Raw genomic sequence first — 23289 nt, 5'->3', positions numbered from 1 at the left:
CAAAATGTGGAAATCCTCCGTACAAGGGGCGTCTGCACCTGTCTCCTCATGGTTCACCCTCCATCCTGGGCTGCAGCAGTCTGCTAAGGGTAGGTATCATTGGGCATTGGGTGCATTGCCTCCCTGTGCAGCAGTGAGATGATTTAGAGGGGATTCCTCCTCCAGACATAGGTTTGTGCCTGCACACACGTTATTCACACGCGGTAGGCCTGAGAGCAAAGTCCTGGATGAAGAGAGCTGCTGGTGATTCGGGGTGCTGCTTCCAGCGGGAGTAGCCCATCCTACAGAGACTGCCGAGTTCTTGTGGATCCTTGACTCATTTGTTGGGGGAAAAGTTGCACCTTCATCACTGCCAACAGCACCTCTCCTCACTAGCCATCTCTCTGATGACAGGCAGCACGTTTTTGCAGGTTTCTTTCTGCTCAGGAGCCTGTGACAACCTCCAATCTGCAGTGCCAGTCCAGTATTGCTGCGTCCTACCACTACATTTCCACCATCCAGGCTCCAGTGATAACCTACTTCACCTTCAGTAATTCCCAGGTTTTCCTCAAAATGCAGTGAGCAGTCAGAGGCCTCAAGTCCCAGGCTCTTCAGAGGTGATGAGCCACATATCCACACTCTGCTGTCTTCTAATGCTGGGCAAACAGTTTGCCATTAACAACGTGTGCAAGAGAAACTGTCTTTCTGTCTGTTTATGAAGCTGGATGCAGTCTTGGCCATTTGTTATCACTGGCAATTCCTCAGTGAATGGGTTCAGTGACCAGCACCAGATCGCGCAGTGAACTGTACTGCCGTTCATGCCTTTAATGCTCATTGCTCATTCTGTGGGTTTGGTCTTGGCATTTTTTTCTAACCCACGATTCCCAAACCAATGTTCCCTTTTCATAAAGGTTGTTACACGAGGGCATTCTCTCTAAACGCTCATGTGGCTGCTGTGTTATTGAACAAGCCTCTAGTTTATGAAAAACAGACAAAAAAAAGGAGATTCTGAAAACAGAGGAGCCTGCTGTAGGCTCCTCCATAATACCTTTCTGTCTCGTGAAGATGTGGTAATAGATGTTCTCACCACATCCCCATCCTACTTGTGGTGATGAGTGTTGCTCTGTCCCATGCTTTGTCCATACCACACTGCAAGCTTGTGTTTATCCATGCGTGTTCTGTAAGGCAGCTTATTCCACTTCCCCAAAAGCATCAGAAGTACCTTCTAGTGCTAACAGAGAAGGCACACATCCCTTTATGGCTTATCACTTTGATTTCAAAGGTGAGAAATTTACTTTTTGACCGAGGAAAATATTTACCAATATCTCTTGTAGGTTAAAGCCTTGAATCCCAGGTTAGACTGCATTTGATATTACAAACCACTAGAATAATTTCATGCTGACAAAGGGATGAACATGAAAATATATTGACTTTCTTATCTAGTATCTCTTATTGTCATTGACAAATGAATCTATGGAGAGGTTTGGCCAACACATTGGTTTTTATTGACATGCAGTGAAGCAAGAAGATGCCTCCAGAGGCCTTCCAGACTAGACACTCTATTACTATCAGTTCTCTCAATCCCAGATCATTACTCCTGAAAGGATGTGCCATCTGCAGCTGCAGGGTAATGCACACACATGTCCACACACAGATCCACCAAAAGGGGTTTTGCACTGGAACCCACTGCAAATTAATACCCATTTTGTTCTCCTTCATGCTCTTCCTCCTTCCATTATGAATGACAGAATTGAGAGGCTTTCAGCTCAAAAAGCCCTGCTGACATGAGTGACTTAACAAAGTAGGATCACATTGGCTGAAAGAATTCATGTCACAGACTTCTGCTTCTATGCAGGCATCTAGATGACCAGAAGTTTCAGACGAGTGCAGTTCTTGACTTTCTCACCCTTGCTTGCAGTGAGAACTGCTGTGTAACTAGGTCTCTTCCTAATCTGACTCTCTACCTTTTATGCATCTAGCAGTGTTAGTCTTTAAAAGAAATACTTAGAGAATATGATCTTGCTATACTCACATAATCATTATACCTTCTAAAAAGGCATTTCTTAAATCAAGACAGCAGTCTAACCACCAAGATTAGTAGCTGCAGATCTAATTGTAAGAGTTTTATCCTAGTATATGCTACAAGACCAGGGAACCATCTGCCAAACAGAAAAGCATAAATTGAGCAGGGAAAGAAAAGCTACATCACTGATCTTCTGAGAGGTGATGGCTTTTGACAGAAAGGAAACAGTTTGAGCCAACCCAAAAACTGATCTAGAACATGCAACATGAAGACTTTCTGAAGATAAGACATCCTGCTGAATATGAGGACAAAGCTGTGTGCGCTCTGGTTGTATCAGCGTAACAAGAGCAGTAGTTCTAGCTGAAGTATGAACATCTGGCTTCCTGTTTGAGGAGTCACAATCAATCTTCTCCAGTAGCACAAGCTGATACTCCACCCCAATCTTAAAGCTCTTTTGAAACAATCACTGGAGAACCATCTGGTTTTAAGTTGTCTTGTCAGTATCTGTCTTGTGAAAGATATTTTCAGGATGATAAAAAACAACTCCATCCAAAAAGTTCTTCCAGGTTTCTTGTCATCCATGATTGCATATATTTAGATGCCACATATGCCCTGTACTTTGCTTCTCTGGAAACTCAGGGTTGGCTCATGCCAAGAATTGCGTATAAGAAATTTGCCTTGTGTGTGTTATTGTTCTTGCTCAGCTCCTGGGACTGAAGCGTAACATGCACATACATATTTGAAAATAGATTGTCTTGGTGTCCCACTCGCAAAATGCGAGTCAGCCCACCTCCCCCACTCCTTCATTGGAATAATTTCATCGGTTGGGGCTTACGAAGCAAGAATTTTACTAATCCTTTGTTCTCTGAAACGTTATTTATTGTCTTCCCTTTCATCACAGCCTATGTGCAGAACCAGTACGTAAGAATGTATGATGCATGATTCAATGCCATGCAAAAATTCTGCTGAGCTTCTCATGTTCGGCACCAATAGTAGCCTTTGTCTGGTCTGTGACTGGAGAAAGGCAGCTCCTGCGTGTGTAAAATGCGTTTGACCTTACTTTCAAACACCCACGTGCACACTCAAAATGCCGGAGAACTCATTACATTCACGGTCCAGAAACTGGTGTTTTGTTCTGTATCCCTGCTCTGACTTTGGGTGAATGCAATTGAAAATGTCAGAGATGCAGCTCCTATGTAACGTAAGAGGAGGATTACAGTTTTCCTGACATCGGAGGGGGATTACAACAATGCAGCTGACGTAGGAGGGGACGGATTACAGTGCATCCGACATAGTAGCAATTATAGAAAATGTATTTACAGGGATGGATGGAAAATGAATTTAATACGCTGTTCCAGAGGAGGACAATAAAGGTGTGTTGCAACAGTCCTTCCCCCCTCTGGAAAGCCATATTTCTCACTTGTCCATCAGCACAAACAATCTGTGCTGTATGGCAGGAAATATCAGACGCAAATATCACATTAATCTCTAAGGAAGGATACCTGTTTTCGTAACTTGCTCATTCACTAAGGTCTCTTAGTAGTAGCTCAGACAATAGGTGGATATATCAGGTTTTCCCTGTGGAATAACTGTACCACCGGCACTGTGCTGCAAACGCGACTTTTATTTTGTTTCTGTTTTCTTTTGGAGCAAGCAAACTAGAGAAGGGAAGGGGGAGGGGAGAAGCTGCTGATTTTTCAGTATGCAGTAGACAAATGCCGTTAATACCTTCTTCAAAGGAGCCAGTGCATACCCCCTTGCCTGGCAGAGGTACAGGCAGGCACAAGCAGATGAAGTAATTACTTGGGACACCAAGAAAGTGGTAGCCTTTCCATTTCAAACTGCACTGAGAGCACAGTGGATCTCAGACGGTAATGCATTAATATAGAGGAAAAGTGAGGGGGGCTTTTATTAATTTTATCTCTGGGGAAGGATATGTAGCTTTCTGCATGAATCACTCGCAAGTGAGGGAAGGGGAGGAGAGGCTGGAGCAGAGGCTGGAGCAAGGGGACACCAAAACTGCCACATTTGGGTCACTGTTTCCAGCACAGCCATCAACAAAGAACATACGTGTGCAATGAATTCCATTGTCTCAGGCTACTTCCTGTTGGGCACGCGTCCACGTCACCCACAGCTGCACTGTCGGGGCACCTCCGCATCCTATGGCACTCCTGTAAAAAGCAATAGGACGCTGGTGAAGGTCAGGCCAAAAGGAATGAGGCTGAATTACCTCCCTGCCCTCACAGATTGTCCCTCCAGTCCAGCATGGGGGCAGACATCCAGTCCCTGGTGAGGGTATCTGCACTGGCTGGAGAATAACTATCAGGTCTTGCCCAGGTGGGAACCCTTCATGGCAACTGCAGCAGCCGTAAAGCCAAGGGCAACAGCCTTCAGTTTTATGGCCTGTCCACAGAAGTGTCCCCAAATTTGTTGAATCATAGCTGGTTTCCCACCACTTCCATCAGGCTGGCAGAATTGCCCCAACTCTTTTGTAAGGATCCCAAAGAGAAAAGATCCTGGGCAAGACAAGGGAAAAGTGGCATGAGAGAGTTTGGCCTCAAGTTTTGGCTTATTCAGAGCTTGAATGTGGAGCTCCCACCAAGAGCCCTGCGTTAGGTTGGGGGTACCCTGAGGCTGTGAAGCCACTAGACATCGACAATGAGGTGACCGAGTGTCCAAACTCCTGTTTGACATCTTGGGACCCATGCAGGGCAGCCTCTGCAGCTCATTCCTACCCCAGCACAGCTTTTTCACACAACTGGCCTTCCTGCAGCAGTGTCAGTGGGTTTGCTTCCCTCTCTCACCATTGCAAGGGGTCTCCAGCACTGCTTCCCTGCTGCTGCCTGCTGCTTCTTGTTTCCATTCCACCCTGTCCATAGCCTCTTCAGTCTCAGATCCTTTGCCTCCTTCTCAGCCTGCAGCTCTGGCTCAGGTGCTGGGAGGACCTATCAGTCCTATCCAAGGATAGGATATATACATATATATGTGTATATATATATCTATATCTATATATCTCCTATCGCTTCACATTACAGCTGTGAATACAGCAGTGAGCAGAGAGGGTGCTGGATAAGAGAAGGGGAAGGATAATTTCACAGGACTGAAGCCCCCTGTCAAATGGATCATGGACATGTCTTCCTCTCACCTCTGCTCTCATATCTGAAATCTATCTACTGATCATTTTTTGCTCTGGAGCTGACAGCTTCTGACTGATCTTACACTGCTAAACTTCCCTGTCAGATGTGGCCTAAAAACCCCCAAAGAACAAAACAATACATGAGCTACTACAGAGTGTAGGATGTTCCAGAGAGCAGTGAGAAGTAATACACACTCTCAACAGAAACTGCTGGCAAAGAGTCACAAAGCCTTGGAAGTACCAGGAAGCTAGCTGACTCCCTTTGACCTGCCTCTGTCCACACTCCAGCTGGAAGTGGGGGGCCAACATTAAATTACAAGTATTAATCTTACAGCAAGTCCAGCCTGATGTGAAAAATCCCATATGAGAGCTGCCTATTGTATAAACTGTATTAAACCCAGTATGTACGTAGCTCTATTTATGCCAGTTGTAAGATTAACATTAATCACTTAATTGCAGTGTGAAGGATGGCCTTGCAGTTAAAGTGCTTTGCCTGGGCTCAGGACACAGAAGTGTGTTTCACAGCTCTGCCACAGACTTGCCACATCACCACCATGGGCAAGACATTTCATCTTGTAGTCTATGAAGATCATATGCTCTTGGTGGAAAAGTGCCATTTCCAAGTATTGGTCGATACAGGCATCTGAACTCCATGTGGTTCTGCCCCAGGAAGGTGCCTACCTGGCTAATCCTGATGCTAGTAGTAACAGTAGCTTAACGTAGATGTACTCAGCCCCAGAGGCTCTTGGAGCCCTCTTCAGTCAAAGCCTGTGGTAGAATACGTGCTTGACCTCACAGGATACCTTGAAGATGGATGTTTTAAGAGATGTTGAGCAATTGCAGCTTCTATTAAAATCAGCAGAAGCTGTGGATGCTCTCTATCTCTGAAAATCAGCCCACATACTACAAAATGACTTTCAGCTAAATTTAAATGGGCTTGGTTACATTACAGGTGTGTATTTGCTTTTATTATCATCACCACCTTTGGTCATTAAGCTTAAACGATTGAAAGAAAAAACCCTGATTCAAAAGCCGTTATTTAATGTTGGTTGTTTAGCTTTTGCATTTTGTTTATCCTGGGCAACGGAAATAACCTGTCCCACTTCTCTTTTTACATAACCTTTTCATATGTTTGTTGCCAGTTGTCCATCAGGTTCACATACCCCAGCACAGTGGAGCACTATTACAGTGACAAACATGGAAGGGAAATGATTACAATAAAAGAAAGACGCTCTCAAGGGCATAGACCACCTTGTTTGTTCTGTGTTTGTACTTCCCTTAATACAAACACAAACAGTCAGAGCCTTGGTATTAATGGCAGATTTTGTAGTCCATTATGTTTAGGAAAGTAAAGAACCCTGACATACCAGGTGGCGACCCTTTAAAAAGCAATTTTATGGCTCCAGATAAGGATGAATGCTGAAGAGAAGCGCTGCGTACCTTTATTCTGCAAGACAAGCTCAATGTGTTATGTCAGCGAAATGTCATTGCCTCGTTAATTATGAAATGTCATAAACATTAACGACAAAAGATCATTGTTGTGATCATAATTATGTAACTCTGATGCAATATTATGACCAAAGACATTCCAGTGGTCTGAAATATATTTCTGGATACCATTGTGGTGCCTCAGTACGGATATGCAAGCTTTAAAGTATTTTTGCCAAAATCGCAGTTGCAGCCTGGATTTTTTCAAATTCAAAGACACTTTGAAGTCATACTAGAAATAGTCATGCATCACTTTTTTCAAGATAATGTTTTTGTCTTTAAAATAAGCCTACAAGTATTCCAGTTGATTATCTCATCTTCTTTACTTTAAATGTCACTATACTTTTCGGAACGCGACGCCTTCCATTTCACTTTTTTCTAGGCCAGAGCCTGACTTGGTGTGACCAGGAACAACTCTACTGATTTCAGCAAGGTTTTACTCAATTAAATTGTGTAAATGACAAGACACTGAAAATGGCCCAACGAATCTGATTTTCAAAATAATCACATCAGTGTTTTCTGGGGGAAAAAAAAAAAAAAGAAACTACAGCTATACTGAAAATAGAGCTCCAGCAAACCTACCATAGCAAACCAGGCTGACTTCAGCTGTGGAGCCTGAAATGGGCAGAAAGGAATGCTTCCGTTTCTCGGTTTTGTTTTCTCTTTGTCAAGTGAAGAAAGTTGCTATTGTTGTTCGTTTGTTTTGAAACTGATAGAAAATGCTGAGTGAAAAGACTAAAGATTGAATTGCTGGAAATATCGGCAAGATGCAGTTTTTGTGCATATTCCCATCCGTAGACCATGCCACTCTTCGGGAGAGAGCGCAGGACTGCTGCCATGGAAAAACTTAAGAGTTGCGTCCTCCCGGTTTCTCCCTGTTCCTAGAGAAATCAAAGGAACATCCTCGTGGTGATGCTTTGGAAAGTGCGTCTCCACTTTCCTTGCTTTTCTGGCCTCGTTATGAAGAAGCCCGCTCCGTAATTATACCTCTTCTGACCATGGGTGTTTCTCCGAGGTGATTCCTTGTTCAGGATATCCAAAACACCAGAGGGCAGCAAAAGTGTTGAAGCAGAAATTGCAAAAGCATCAACCTTCCCAACAGAAGCATCTCTATGACAATAAAACGTCATTGCGTAAGAGGCTGGTAATGCTTGACAGTATCAATTCATAGTGAAAGTGGTAGAAAAATGAATTATGACACTACCAAGATTGTGCAATGGCTACTTCTGAACAGCACTTCTGGAAGCTGTTGTGACCCATCTGTACGAAAATGGAAGAGAAATACCAAAGGCTGCTGAGAGTAATAGATGCAGGAGTTCTTTAATTTAACTCTCAATAAATCATACAATAGTGTTACAACTCTTAAAAGCTATGTGCTTCCTCCTCCACTGCAGAAGCTGTATGTATCCCACCCTCTGGACTAGAGATGGCAGGTCTGTGTAAGCACCTTCCACAGGCAGCAATACTTGCCAGCTCTTCTTGCCTCTTCCATCCAATGCCAGTAATTAAAATCAGGATAGTGGATTCTCATCAGTGTAGCCTTCTGGTGAGGTCTTACACTCTCCAGGCAGTCCCATGGCACAGGTGTCCGCCTCTCCTTAGGATGGAAAAATCATGAGATGTTTGGGAGAGCACCAAATTCAGTCCTTTTCTTCCCATTTGGGAAGAAAGAAATTCTGAATCCTTTAAAAAGAAATAAAAATGTTACACTCCTAGCTGGGGCTGGTTGTCTTGCGAGTTCTGTCTAAAAAGACGAGTTCTGTTTGCCATCCTAAAACACTTAATCAATTTGAAATGAAAACAGCAACTATAATTAAAAACAGGAAAATCCCACCACAGCAGAGGAACCATTATTAAGGTAATTTTTTTCTTTATAACTCCTGGGGCACTGTTCACATGCAGTTGCTACTGTATTTGCTGTTTGTGCGTCACCTCCTCTTCATGAGCTCCATCGAGAATACACTGTTAGCTTAATAATAACAATAATAATAATAATAATGTCAGCTTTTTGTGCGAGTTATTCAAGGCACTGTGTAAGCACTGATTGAACATTGTAACAGCCCGGGCTGGCTGCATGCTGTTGCCCCCCTTACAGCAAACGGCATAGCAGTCCCATGACCTGGGTCACACCACTGCCTCCGTGTAGGCGGCTCCTGTCCTTCGGCTCCTGACCACCAGCTCTGCCAGCCACTGCCCCCTCCCACTGCCTTTCAAGCCCTGCAGACTGCCAGCCTGACTGGTCACAGTAAATAAGCACAGGGGAGGGCACGGGTTTCGCACAATGGTCAAAATAAACAGAGATTGGGGGTTAATTTCAGGTGTTACTTCTCCATGTTTCTAGCAGAAAGAGCCTGCAGCGTAACTGGCCTCCCAAAGGGCTGGTGCCACATTGCAGCAGGTAACATAAGCAGTATAGTTCATCAGATAAGAGGAGCAGAGGAAGTTCTGCTTGCTTCATGAGAACATCCCAATGGATGCCTCTCAAGCGTGTTGACGACACACAGCTCGTATATCATGCAATTTGATTTATATAGAGCATCACATTTTTCTCATCCCATCTTTAAATTTACAAAAACTGGCAATAAGCTCGCTTTCCTCCCGTAACAGGTCCCTCTCGAGCCCTTCAGAAGTCATTCACGGACCCTAAGGAGACCACCAACTACAGGTGAAAACAATTGTACCGATTGCTCTGAAATCTTCAGTGTGAAGCAGAGCTTTACCTCTTCCACCGAAGGCATCACCTTATTTCAAGCAGTCTGACAAATCCGATTTGCATGGTGCCTCTGGATGGAAGATGAGGGTCACTGCCCAGTGTGGCCATGATGGTCAGGCTAGGAGTTCAGACTCAGACAGACAGTCTTCCAGTCAAGAGCCCAACTGCCGACTGGAGAATTACTTATCTGAAAAAAGCCTAGGCTGACTTTACTTGAGAAGATGAAGTTGAATAACAGATGTGGCAGGCACCATTCAAGACTTATTTTCGAGGCTAGACTGGAATTTGAGACCAAATGTACTAACACTTTGGTCACTTACTGTGTGAAGGCTGAAGACCTCCATGCTTGAATCCAGTCCATCTGCTGCTTCGTATCTGACCTTGGGAGGAACCTCTTAAGCACTTCTAGGACGCCGAGGTTCAATCCCCAAAAGCCTCCTCAGCCTTGATGTGCAAAAGGGTACCTTCCCAAGCCTCCATTCCAGACTAACTACAGACAATAGCACCGCAGGTGTATTCAGAATGTATGAGTAAGCTGCCAAAGTATCACAGGACTGCATATACGTATAGGCTCTTTATTATTGCTTCTCTTCCTGTCTGTGCCCAGCTGGTGGACACGGAGGGTTGCTGGCCCCGGGCCGGGCTGGCCCCAGTCTTGGGTGCCAGACGGGATGGTCGGCAGCAGCCCCCAGCAGCTCCCCTCCATCACACCCTGGAAACAACCGGGAACGGAAACCGGTCCTGCGCAGGGGAAGGCGGGTCAGTATCCCGCCGCGGACATTGGTGCAAAGGGTGGGCGGCCGCAGCCCGCTTGTGCTTTGGGATTAGGAAAAAAATGTCCCCCGCAGGGCTGCAGCCACCTTTTCCCTGCTGGCAGCGGGACAGTCCCTGTCGCTGCCCCACAGCTTCGGCGGCCGCAGGACACCCGACACAGGACGAGGGCTGCCTCGGTGGCTGGGATGGGGGCAGCGGGGGGCCTGGCACCCCGGCCAGCAGGGCCGGGGGGTCACCAGGGCTGGCCGGGCGCTTGCGCCGGGGCGGCGGCGCCCCGTCCTGCGGGGTTAGCGCGGCGGCCGCAGTCTCCGCATCTCCGCCGAGCCCTCGGCAGGGTGCCGCGGCCGTGGGCAAACCCTGCCCGCGGTGGCCTTCTCGCTGCCGGTGGGCTCGGGCGCTCAGGGCGCTGAGGGAGACCCGCCGCCGTGGCGGAACGGCTACGAGACGGTTAACGGCTGCCGGGGCCCCGCGCGCCGCCGGTTGACGCGGGCGCCGGGCGCGCCGGCAGGGGGCGACCCCGCCGGGAGAAGGGGCGCGTCACGTGACAGCAGAGCGCCCCCTCGGACGGGGAGGGGGGCAGGAGACCCGGCTGCCCCCTCCCTCCCTCTGCCCTGACGTCACCGCCCCTCCGTCTCCCGGGCGACGGCTCCATCAGCGCGCGCGTCAGCGCCGCCCGTTCCTTGGCAACGGCCCGGTGTCTCGCTCTCCTTCAGCCTCGCGCCTGGGCGCGCGTCTCTCTGGCGTCAAAGTGACGTCAATGGGCCCGTCTCGGCTTTCGGCGGTGGGCGGGGGGAAGAGGCGGGAGGGAGGGCGGGGTGTGCGTGGAGGGGGGCCGGCGGAGCGGGGCGGAGGGGGGGTGGGCGGGGGAGGACGGGACATCCCGCGTGCTCCCGCCTGCCCCCCGGCGCCCGCACACACATACACACGCGCGCGCGCGCACACACACACTCACACACACGCACTCACGCACTCACGCACACCCTCGCGCGCACACACACCCCACCGCGGCGGCGGCGGCGGCGGCACAGCCCGGCGCCAGCAGCCGCGGAGAGCGCCCGCCGCCCGGCCAGGTACGACGGCCCGACTGCCGCTCCGCCGGTCGGGCAGCGGCCGCGTGCGGCGGTCTGGGGGGCCGCGCGGGGCGGCGGCGGCGGCGGCGGCGGCGCGCGCGCGGGTCCGGCGGCGGCGAGCATGCAGCGGGCGCCGAGCGGCCGGCGGTGAGCGCGGCGGCCGCGGCGGCTCCGCTCTGGGGACGGGGAAGAGCCCGCCCCGAGTGGTGAGAGCGGGGCGGCGGGGGCTGACGGGCTGTGCTGTGCCGTCTCCGTGCAGGTGCGAGCGCCCGCGTCCCCGGGGCAGCGCGGATGCTCCCCTCCTAGGCGCGGCGCGCGCTGCCCGCCACCCGCCTAAGCCATGGTGATCATGTCAGAGTGCACCGCCGTGCCCGCCGCCGGACCAGCCCAGCAGCGGCCGCTGCGAGTCGGCTTCTACGACATCGAGAGGACCTTGGGGAAGGGCAACTTCGCCGTGGTCAAGCTGGCCCGGCACAGAGTGACCAAGACGCAGGTGGGTGCGGAGGCTGGGGCGGGCGAAGGGGCCGTTCCTTGCCGGGCCGGCGGCGCTGGGCTGCCTCTGCGGACAGCGGGAAATAAGCTGGCGTTGGGGATGGAGAGAGCGGCGGCGAGCTTTGCAAAGTCCGGCGGGCTTAGCCCGCCGTGTTGACCGGGCGCCTGGAGTTGATGTAGGAGCTTCGCAGGAGCTTCAGGTTTTCCCGGTGTGTTCGGTAGAGTTCATGCGAAATTAAAAGAGCGAGAGCATGTGAGAAGATAACACTGCTGAGCGTTACGGTGGCTTCGTTGAGTTGCTCTGCCTTGGTTTGCTAAAGAGTCCAACGAATTCAGGATCTTTTGAAGACTTTAGGTTTGATTTTTTCATTCAGTGCGTGTGATTCGAGAACAAAGAACTCGCAGTGTTATTTGCAGAAATAATTTGTGAACGGACATGCAACTGTATTTCCATTCGTAGCGCATGTCAAAATCGTACCGGCCGCTACAGTAGAAAATAGTCTGTTACAGGAATCCGTTTTTCACTGGCATGGGATGGATTAAAAGATTTACCGAATCCTGTCCAGTGCTAATTTCTGCAGTTCTGTTCACTACCTTATGTGTAATCCCTTGACGTAGAAAAGAAAAATAAAAACGTTCTGTGTCGTGAGTTCTGTGCAGTTCAGAAAAACAGAATCAGCTTTGTCAAGTCCATACTTTAAAAGCTACTTTACTTGGATTTTGTGAGTTTGTGTGTGTGCGTGCAGGGGAGTTGTCTTTTTTTTTTTCCTTTTTTAAAAGATCTTAACGATAAGAGGACCTACTTTTTAACGTCTGGGGTTATTTTATTTTATTATTTTTTTAATCTGCAGGTTGCAATAAAAATAATAGACAAAACAAGGTTAGACCCAAGCAATCTGGAGAAGATTTATAGAGAAGTTCAGATAATGAAGCTTTTGAATCATCCCCACATTATCAAGCTGTATCAGGTAAGAGGTCAGCTTTGAAGTGTAGCATGCAGATGAGATATGCTTGTGCTTTACTTTTGCACGTGGTCTTACGTTCAATATTTGCAGAGACAATGCAGATTGAAATACTTTCTGAAAAACACTTCAATTGTTTTTTTTAGAAGCTGTTTATCGTTCTTTGAACAAGACTTTGATATGTTAGACAGCATTTTGACAAAATTCGCTGTAAAATTTACAATTAAAATCCAACTGAAGTTTGTTTCAGATCGAGAAACTGATTATCTGAACTTCTATGATTAACTTGCCTGTCCAAACTCCTGTGCTTTTCCAGTTTAGAGGACTGGAAGCTCTTACGTGCTTTTGATAAGGGGAAGACTTAAGCTCATGTAGGAGAGCAGAGAAGAAAGCACGAAAGTTGAGTTTGTCATGAGCGGAAAGGATTTATAATCAACAACAATGAAACCACATCAACCTAAGAATTAAAATTCTAATCTAAGTAGGAAAGAAAAAGCCTGTAATGTTAGTATCTTAGAATATGTCAAAAAATGACCCGTTTGTTTATTCTGTTCCAGTTTGTGTAGTTTAAAAAGTGAATTTCAAATATCTTTCCCTTTGTAGAGTTTCACAACATGAATTTTGGGTTAGATTTGTTCAGTTTCTGTACCGATGGGTGTTTTTAACAGTAAGAAGAAATTAACGTGTTGTGCAGAAAACAGGATCATAGCTGTCTAGCAAGCAAGAACTGCTTTGCAAATTCTAAATATTTGATCTAATTAGCGTTTGGTATAAGTTCCTCTTAATCATCTTAAATAGTGCCATGTGGATTTAAGAAGAAGATGAGGTATCACAGTCCATCTGGACCTGTCTAGAAGGGCAACGGGGGAGGGAGGAATAGATGGATGAAGCAGCAGGTCTGAAAGTCCGTGTGCAATAGTAAACACTATTATCAGCTGCAATCTTACCGTTGGGTTTGTTAGCTTAAAAAAAAAAAAAAAAAGAAAAAAAAAGTTTAATTAACGTGTAAGGCTGAAGAGCCAGTAAGGCAGGTGCTTAGGCATGGCATTATTTTTAAAGACCTTGACACACATGAAGTGCTTGATATTTATAGTATTAACCATCATAACGAAAATTATTCTGTGTTAACATCTGACGTCATTGTTGCCCATAGGGCAGTATAGGATATATAGAAACCTTCTAACAGTTTGGTTGATTTCATTGCAGTGGAATGATGTGGGTGAAAATACTGTTTCGAAGCTTTTAGAAAAGCAGGTTAAATTCCACCTAGTTGAACCACTTCACTTGATGGAGCAAGTGACGTTGGTAGTGGACCATAATTTCTTTTCAGTGAAGTTCTCTTTTCTTTGTTGTTGTAACTGATGCTTTACCTGTTTGGTGGAGACTGAGAAGCAGGGATGGAATTAGATGACATACCAACACAGGGTGTGTGTTCTTGTGTTATTTCATCATTGTTTTAGTTGCAGCACAGCGTCTTAATTTCTTCCAGCTGGCAAATTTCCCAGAACACTTTCCTTCAGTTTTTTAAACTGGGAACCTCTCTTCCTTTGCTCCCTGTTTGTTTATTTTCATTTTGTGTCTGTGTGTACTCGTAGTGAGGGTAGGACAAGAGTCTTGGAGAAAAGGTTGCATGTTAGGATCCTGGAAATGGCAGCCTTTGAAGTAGCATTGATGCTTTTTTGATTGTTAACCTGTTGTGAGCCTTCTGCTTCCAAAACAAAATATCTGCTCCTTGAGAGCCCAACCAGGGAAATGTTGTATTTTAAAATCTGAAATCCGACATTTGAGAGATGTGCCATAGTAACTGAAGATAAATGTGGAAATGCTCAGAATTTCTCATTCATTGTTTGGTTTTTAGTTCTTTTTTTTTTTCCTTCAAAGGAAAAAAATTAACAAGTATCAAAAGAAGTTGATACTAGATTGATAGGTGAACGCAGGGCGATATATTGACAGTTGTTGATGTGCATCAAGCACTGCTGTTACACAAACAGCAGCCTATTGTCACTTGTGTGGGAGGCTTGCCATGTCCCCGCCAACAGCAAATGGGAGTGGGGTATTTGATACTACTTCTTAATTTGTCCCAGTTGCAAATATCTTTCCTGATCTGAGTACCTGCTAGCCTTGAAACAAAGGTGACTTTATGTAAACTTTAAGTGTCTTTGCATGTTCAAAATATATCAGATGAATTATAAAACTATATATGCATATTTTAACAAAAAGGGAATTCAGGGTAGTGTATGAAATTATTGAAATGCTCATGAGTTGTCTTATGGAGATTAAGTGGCACAGTAATGGTGAGAAGAACAATCGCATGGGAAGCCATTGTATATTGTAGGCACATAAGAGTCTTTTTCATTACCAGTTTGCTTAGAAAGAGCAATGTGGTGCAAAATTAGATGCATTTACTGCCAGATGCATAATTGAGCCAATATGTTTGAGGATACACTTAGAAAAATGAGTGAAACTGTAGAGGTCTGCAATTTTTTTAAGCATGTCTTCTTGTTGTCTTCACAGGTTATGGAGACAAAGGACATGCTTTACATTGTTACTGAGTTCGCAAAGAATGGAGAAATGTTTGGTAAGTCCTCACTGCTGGAGCTAACAGTTCTTCAGATTTAGAAACCATGGCTTCACTGTTGTCATTCCTGAGTAATGCATATATTCTGATTAAAAATCCAGGGTTGGCATTGTCAGCTGTCAAACAGTGAGTGCGGCACAAGCAGGATTATGAAAAATTTCCTCCAGGTGTTTCTAAATCTTCTGCCTCTTTTATTTCGTCTTGCAGATCATCTGACCTCCAATGGGCACTTAAGTGAAAGCGAAGCACGGAAGAAGTTCTGGCAGATTCTTTCAGCGGTGGAATATTGTCACAGCCACCACATAGTGCACAGGGATCTCAAAACAGAGAACCTTCTGCTAGATGCTAACATGAATATCAAGTTGGCAGGTAATAAGAAATATGCTGTTACTCTACAAACAACATTAGGCGTGTGCTCAAATCAAATCTCCCTGGAATCATCCTATAAATGTGTTTATGGTAGCTGAAAATAAAACAAAAGTTACTGATATTTCTCTGAACGTATCCTCTGGACAAAAGAGAATAGCTTGAATGAATAGGCAGAGAACAAAGCGATACATCTGCTTCCTTCTCTCCATTTTCTGCTACTTCTGAAATATTGATATGTGGTTGAGTGATGTCTTACCCTAGACTTTTATCTTCATTCCAGACTTTGGCTTTGGAAACTTCTACAAGTCGGGAGAGCCCCTCTCCACTTGGTGTGGAAGCCCACCCTATGCAGCTCCAGAGGTTTTCGAAGGCAAAGAGTATGAAGGACCTCACCTTGATATATGGGTGAGCTTGATATTCCTTAGCAGTTGCGTTTCGTGCTTCATGAGGGTCTGTGGGCTTTCAAAATCATTGCTTCTACTGGAACTACTCACATGCTGTACTGTTTTCTATTGACAGAGCCTTGGGGTGGTGCTGTATGTCCTTGTCTGTGGTTCTCTGCCTTTTGATGGACCCAATTTACCAACTCTGAGGCAAAGAGTGCTGGAGGGACGGTTCCGCATCCCTTACTTCATGTCCGAAGGTGCTTTTTTCGCATTCTTAGTGTTAGAAAAAGGGCTACAGATAAAGAAATAGCTGTCCTGTTCCTTCTTGAGGCAATGACAGATGGGACTGGTTTTGCAGCTGGCAATCACTTTGTCTTTATGTATGCAGTAATTTCTGTAGGGCAGCGCTTATCATAAGTTCAGGGGCTGGTTGCACACATTTTCTTTTTCTGGAGTCTGCTTTATGGTGCATCTAAAAGGTTGGTGTTTCCTTTCTTGGAGTTTCTGTATGGATTACAGAAATATTTAACACCTTAGCTGGAGAAATAGTCACAAAAGAGAGAAAACAGGGTTTTAATGAGACTAGCCTGCAATGCTGAGATGGGCATAGTTCTTCTAAGATATTTTAACTATGCAGAAGGGATATATTTCAGTGTGGCTCTGCTCTCAAGGAGAGCAGAAACAGTCAGGCTTAACACTGTTTCTTGAACGCTTACGCTTGAACAGTGTAGCGAGAAAAAGAAACTGAAGAGTATTATCGCTTCTCTCTGATTTGGATTTGAAAACAAGTGAACGTGTCTCTCTTCAAGTAAAGAGTGTCTTTTGAAAGTCCAACATTTATCAGTTACAGCCGCGAACAGCTTTGATTCCCTGATTATGAACAAATAAGCAGTATACATGGGCCAGGAAGCTGTATGTGATGGGGTTCTGTACCAAATTCTGACCTATTTTAAGTGGATGTAACGTCATTAAACCTGCATCCACTCAAAACTAGCTCTCCTACAAAGTGCAAGTGCACCTGAAACCTGCCAGTATCCAGTACAGCTTGATTTCCTGTAGTGACGTGTTGCTTTCGCGAAACGTATATGGACCTCTCTGGTGCTGATTTCAATATCTGGTAGTCAAACCAGGCATCAGCTGCTCAGAAACCTTTAAATTCCGTTTTCACAGACATCATATACTGTTGCTGGGAAGGTTGCTTAGCAGTGACCTGGGGCTGGGCTGTTATTTTTGCCCCTTGCTCATGAGTTTATCTTTGCCATCCAGACTGTGAAACACTAATCCGACGGATGTTGGTTGTGGACCCAACCAAGCGAATAACCATTTCCCAAATAAAGCAGCACAAGTGGATGCAAGCTGACCCATCTCTTCAACAGCAGCAGTCTTTGTCCTTCTCCATGCAAAACTACAACTCCAACCTGGGTGACTACAATGAACAGGTCCTGGGGATCATGCAAACGCTTGGTATCGACAGGCAGAGAACTGTTGAGGTGAGAAGTGCGTGCCCCTTCGATACATCTTCAGTGACTATCAAAATGCCAACAGTGCAGTCAGATATACGTCATTCAGTGACTAGTCTTGATCCAGTGTCACAATGTAGTAATCTTCACAGTGTAGTAATCTTCACTGCCCTTTTGGATTTTTACTTACTTTTTGACTGCACTATTATGACGCATTAGTGATGAGTTTTGTCTGCTTATATCCTGAGTTACCTGTAACTCAAGGGTCCTTTCGATGTCTTCTAGTCTCTGCAAAATAGCAGCTACAACCATTTTGCTGCAATTTATTACCTGCTCTTGGAGCGCCTCAAGGAGTATCGAAGCAGCCAGCTATCGAGTCGTCCAGCAACTGGCCGTCAGCAAAGGCCGAGGAGCTCCGAAATCAGCAGCGTCGAGGTAAGGAAGGATGAGATGACTCACCTGGAAAGCTATGTCTGTTGGCTCTCTTTTTTCTGCCCCTTGCTATGGGAGAATATAAGACAGTAACTCTCAGGCTTCTGAAAACCAATTCTGATGTTGGTGCCCTCTGATAGTACCTGGCCTACTGTTCTTCAGAAGGAGGCTGATTGAATATTAATGTCCTGTTTCCTAAGAAGTAACTGTGAGTCATGGTCCAAAGACCTGCCTCTGGTGCAGGTCAATAATGAGCCAGAGATTAGGCTTCTCATGGAAATTTGCCATCCTGGGCACTGATCAGTTACACTGCTTTGTTACATACCCTGTAGGATTGTTAAAAGTGCTCCATCAGTCAGTTTGTGTGTTTTTCTAACATTTCTTTTTCTTTTCCTCACCCCTACCCCCTTTCAAGTGTGCTCTGGGTGCCTTTTCAAAATGTACTTCCAGTTACATTGTTTAACTTAGGAGAAGGAGTTTTGTGTTTGTGTTGGCATTGGAAGACCAACTTTGTTAATTTTCATAGAAAAATCCGTGGTGAAAGCTTGCATGGAACGTAGCTCTGAAATTCCTTGAGCCTCCAGTATCTGAGAAGTCATGTGGAACTGCAGTGTATTTGATGGATTCTGTGCATCGCTCTCTCTCTCCAGATGCCTCACGACAGTCTAACTAGCGAAACCCTGCGATCATCTGTGCTTTACCAGCAACCTCAGAGCCTGATTCAGCCATCCTTGCAGGCAGAAATGGACTGTGACATAAGCAATCCATTGCAGGTTGGTGTTTTCAGCTAAACTGTGTGTTACTTTCGTTTTTTTCCCCCCATTGTTCTGCCAATCCAGAACATCAGGGGTTGTGACTCTGTTGTTCTCTCCCTCTAATCTTTTGTTTGGCATTTGGCCATGGTGGTGGTGTAGCCTCTCAAACAGTACGCCTACTGAAGATGTGCCACAGGACAGTGAAGAGCATTAAAAGGTAGTGCAGAAAGAAGCGAAACACCCTTCAGTCTGCGTTCTGATATGTTTTGCAGCCTGTGTTCTTTCCTGTGGATTCCAACTTCAACGGGCTCTTCCGGAACCGCTCCATCTCCCCCAACAGCCTGCTGGAGACCACCATTAGTGAAGAAGTAAGGCAAGAGAAGGAGCTGGAAGACGAAATTAAGGCGTATGACCACCCCATCCGCATCCCTAGCAACACCAGCAGGAGGCACACGCTGGCCGAAGTGACCACTCATTTCCATCAGCATGCCCCTCCATGTAAGTAAGTCTGGCAGAGATGAAGGGTGTCCATAGTTAGAGGAAAAGGACAGAGAAGGGTTGCCATAGCAGACAAATGCCTGGGGAATATGTGCTGATTTTACCTTGACTGGGATCGGAAAGCTCAGAAAAGAGGTCTGTACTCTGCTCTGCACAGTTCCATCTCCCCATAAATAGGCATGGCCCTTAAGGAAGAGACGTTGCACTGTTGTGTTTCATCTCTATCACTTTAGAAGGAAGCATTCTCATAAGTGGGACATGACCCTTCTCTGCTTGCTTCCGCTGTTGTACTGCGGGAGGTGGTGACGCCTGAATTGAAAAAAAACCATCATCGCTACCTGTGTTTGGTACACATCCAGACCCCCTGAACTAAACAAACAAGCAAAACTGTTCACAAAACAATAATCCTGTGTTGTTGAGCTGTTGGGCTAAAGAAACGCAGTGGGCCTGATCCAGCATACCCAGGTGGTGCCGACATTGTGGGCAGAGCCCGGCCAGCTGGATGGGAGCCCAAACTTAGGTCATTCATTGATGACCCTTCGCTGGAGTCAAGCCCTGTGACAACACGAGTTGCTGGTCACCTCTGTGGTTCGCAGCTACTTATTAGTGCCAGTGTAGGTGGGCAGAAGGCTCTGATGTCATGTTTGTTCCTTCCTGTACTCATCTTGGGAATGCTCTTTCTCTCCTTCCTTCCCCTCCATAGGTATAGTCATTTCCTCTTCTGCAAGCCCCACAGAGGGAACTAGTTCAGACAGCTGCCTTACTTCATCTTCAAATGACAGCTCAGTGGCCCTGAGCAGCTGTTTGGCAGGTCAAGTAATGACGGGGAGCCCAGCCACAGCTAGGATGACGTCGCCCTTCCTAGCTTCCCAGTCTGACGCTCCGGTGTTACAAGCCCAGGGCTGCATGGGAGGTGCTTCTCTCCTGCCTGTCAGCTTCCAAGAAGGAAGGCGAGCATCTGATACCTCATTAACTCAAGGTAATGTCTTCCTTGCTTTGTTGCTGGGGAATTGAACCCTTCCAACTGCCACTAGAAAAGGGTAGCATGCAGGGATACTTGCTTGCCCATGTGAGTGCGACCCTGAGGCCAGCCACCTGGATATTCTGCCTCTTGTATTCACGGTCCCTGAGGGAGGGAAGGGTGCCCAGAGGAAGGTGCCTATATGAGAGGTTCTCAGATACGGATTCAGCCTGCCCATAAAGATATTTCTGCTGCCGTGAGTGGGATGGCAGGCTCCGCCTTCCTCCTGCCATACCGAGTGCACAACATCATGAGTTCTATCCGGTTTCTCCTTTGCTGTGTGTGTGTCCATCGACACAAGGGTGCAGCTGTCCCAAACCCTGTTCGGTTACGTAGATTTTGCTCTGACCGTCAGGCAGAGAGGTGAACGTGAACTTAAGAGTCACGGCCTCGTCTAGCGCAGTTCTCACGCAAGCAAAGGCAGCTGCCCAAAAAAGGCTGATCTGTAAAGTAGGCTCCTAGGCAAATGCTAAGGAGGATTAAAGTGCATTTCTTTTCCTCGTGTCCCACAGGCTTGAAGGCTTTTAGGCAGCAGCTGCGGAAGAACGCTCGAGCCAAGGGGTTTCTCGGCTTGAATAAAATCAAAGGCTTTGCTCGGCAGGTGTGTCAGTCCTCCTCATCTCGGGCAGCAAGGAGTGCCATGAGCCCTTTCCAACACACGCAGCCCAACACCTGCATGTACAGCAGCAGTGGGAGCAGCAGAGAGGGAAGAAGCCTCCTGGAGGAGGTGCTACAGCAGCAGAGGTGAGAAGCTGGCTGAGAGAAGTTTTGCTCTTTTCATTGGAGTTACTTTGGTTAGGGGCAAGCGAGGAGGAGTAAACACAGCAAAAGAGGTTGGGGAGTTTAGTCACTGGGGATTCCTATCCTCCATCTTTGCTGTGTGGCAGCAGATAAACTGCTGGGTTTCCTTTGTGGCTTCCTGCTCTGGCATACGTAACACAGGATGTGCCGTTCCACTTAGAAATCTCGGCGTCCAAATATTTGGAGGTTGCTGAATTGAGAAGCAATTTGGTACTTTGCGGGGAAAAGCATTACTTCTTCCCTATTGCAAGCTGTGTTTTTCTTTGTTAGTTTTGGGAATGATTTCTTTCCTCCTTTGCCTCCTCCTGTAATTTTCCCATGGCAAGGAAGTGAGACCTTGTAATTTGGAAAAGTTGCAGCCCACAAAGGAGGCACAGTTCCAGTGGCCTCGAGTGTCTTGTGTGGTGGCACCTCTTCATTCCCATAGAAGCAAGATGGAAAATTGAGTTTCCGGTTTATCTGCACACGTCGTTTCTAGAACATCTATTATTAGCAGGCCAAATGGTGACTAGATAACTTTCTGGTGATAGTCACCCTCTCCAACATGAGGAAAGCCAAGTGAAAACATGTTGGCCTGGCATGGTCAAATTGCTTTAATTGTACTGGCCGGGTGAGGAGGGGTTTGATAGAGAGAAGGATACAAAGTGGAAATTATGGTCAAGGGTGGGGGCAAGAAAGGAGGAATGCAAGTTAACCTCTTCCATCCTTGGATTTTGTTCAGAATGCTCCAGCTCCAGCATCACCAGCTACTCCAGACAGCTTGTCCCCAGACTTCTCAGACATCTGCAACAAATGGCATCCCCTCCTCTGATAGCGTAGGTACCTGCAAAGCATCCAATTCTCTTCTGTTGTCAGAGCTACAAAGAGAAAACTCATTTGAGCTGGCCTTTGCTGGCAGCAGCCAACTGCTCCAACCTCATTTCTTTGGTGTCAGCGTGTCACCGGTGTCCTCAGCAGCTCACCTTTTAGACACACACCTGTACATCAGCAGCAACGTCTCTCCAGTTGGCACCACCTTCTCTCAGCAACAGAGTTTCTCTGTGCAGTCTCCAAGCTATGATGCTGTCACTCTGCAGCACGGGGATTGTGAGATGGAGGACTTGACTTCCAACCAGCTAGGGAAGTTCGTCCTGGTCAAATGAGAGGCCTGGCTGTTACAGCTCACGCTGCTCTTGTTGCAAAGAACTTTCACCGCTGTTCCATGGCGTGTGTGGATCCATGGCTGGCTGGTGTCATGTGGACAAGTGACTCTCAGAAGCAATAAATTTTGAAGTATGTGAAGAGGCCGTCTGGCTCAGAAAGCTAGCAACTTTATAGAACTGAAACAAGCAATATGTATGTCTTTTTGCTTCTACTATTCTTGCACTGAACAAATACGAATAGAAGCTGAATTTTTTAAAGGAAAAATAATGACGGGGAAGATGGGTGGGGTATTTGTGGGGACGGGGAGGGATGTGGTTGGGGAAGAACTCTTCGGTACTGTACTCAAGTCAGACCAATACAGCTCTGCTGTTATGCAAGATTAGCAGCTGTCAGTAGTGGTGACACAGCAGGGAGAGGCTTTTCAAAGAAGGGACCAGAGCCTCCCTTTTTCACAATATTCATTTATGGGTTTGTGAAGATGATTACCTCTTTTAAAGAAAATAAACAGAAAACCAGTGGCATGCAGCATTACGCATTCGTAGAAGACAAAAATGGAAGCAATGCCATTTGTTGGGTTTTTTTTCTCCTGTTAACACTTGTTTTATTTAAAGGAACCAACATCCCCGTTCCACACCTCCCAGATACATATACTTTAAATGAAAACTGTGAACTTCTTGCTTAATATATCAGCTGGAAAAGCTTAAAAAAAACCCCTTCTAATCAGTATGGAAGCAAGTAATCTATTGAAAATATATCCCTTGATCCCAGGATCCAAATTGCATAATGTCTGGTCTTTTGCAAGGATGTTTGTTTGAGAGTGGTGTGTGTGTATGTGTGTATACATATACACACATGCACACATGCATGTTTTTTGTTGGTCTGAATAATCTTTAGGAATCTTTTTATAAACGCTAAGTTTTTTCGTATTCTTGCAGAGGCACTGAGGAGGAAGGCGTTAGTACTGGTGGGGTGATGGGAAGGGTTTTCTTTTTGAAAAGCCCTCCTGGAGGTTGCCTGAGGGGTATTTCTTAGTGCTGCACATTGTTATTTCCGCTGCTAATTATGTTTTTATGCATTTCATTATCAGGGTCCAAACAGAACTGACTCTTGGGGAAATGTGCAATATTGAGGTTTTAATTGTATACTGACAAAGACAAAAGGAATAGACTAGAGCAGAATTCTACTCTAACGGAGTACAGCTGTTTCTGA

The 23289-nt window shown here is 46.3% G+C and overlaps 1 protein-coding gene across 1 annotated transcript; it reads left to right on the top strand.

Annotated features, from left to right (window-relative positions):
- The first annotated feature begins 11523 nt into the window (after positions 1–11523).
- SIK1 (salt inducible kinase 1) lies at positions 11524–22079 on the top strand. Its single transcript, XM_086608403.1, has 13 exons — positions 11524–11676; positions 12527–12643; positions 15152–15215; positions 15423–15584; positions 15865–15989; positions 16104–16227; positions 17237–17460; positions 17716–17865; positions 18513–18635; positions 18890–19115; positions 19819–20094; positions 20649–20880; positions 21659–22079. Exons 1-13 carry the CDS (start codon positions 11524–11526, stop codon positions 22077–22079), a joined length of 2397 nt encoding a protein of 798 aa, XP_086464529.1.
- The last annotated feature ends 1210 nt before the right edge of the window (positions 22080–23289 follow it).

This window comes from Tauraco erythrolophus, chromosome 1, assembly GCF_009769465.1.
Source record: "Tauraco erythrolophus isolate bTauEry1 chromosome 1, bTauEry1.pri, whole genome shotgun sequence".
In the NCBI taxonomy this organism is placed as follows: Eukaryota; Metazoa; Chordata; class Aves; order Musophagiformes; family Musophagidae; genus Tauraco; species Tauraco erythrolophus.
This window is presented reverse-complemented; position numbering and strand designations above follow the sequence as displayed.

Excerpts from the sequence above, each read along its gene's own strand:
- SIK1 (XM_086608403.1), top strand. The coding sequence starts at position 11,524 with ATGGTGATCATGTCAGAGTGCACCGCCGTGCCCGCCGCCGGACCAGCC. Across the intron at positions 12,644-15,151 it reads ACATTATCAAGCTGTATCAG|GTTATGGAGACAAAGGACAT; the intron begins GTAAGAGGTCAG and ends TTGTCTTCACAG. Across the intron at positions 15,585-15,864 it reads CATGAATATCAAGTTGGCAG|ACTTTGGCTTTGGAAACTTC; the intron begins GTAATAAGAAAT and ends TCTTCATTCCAG.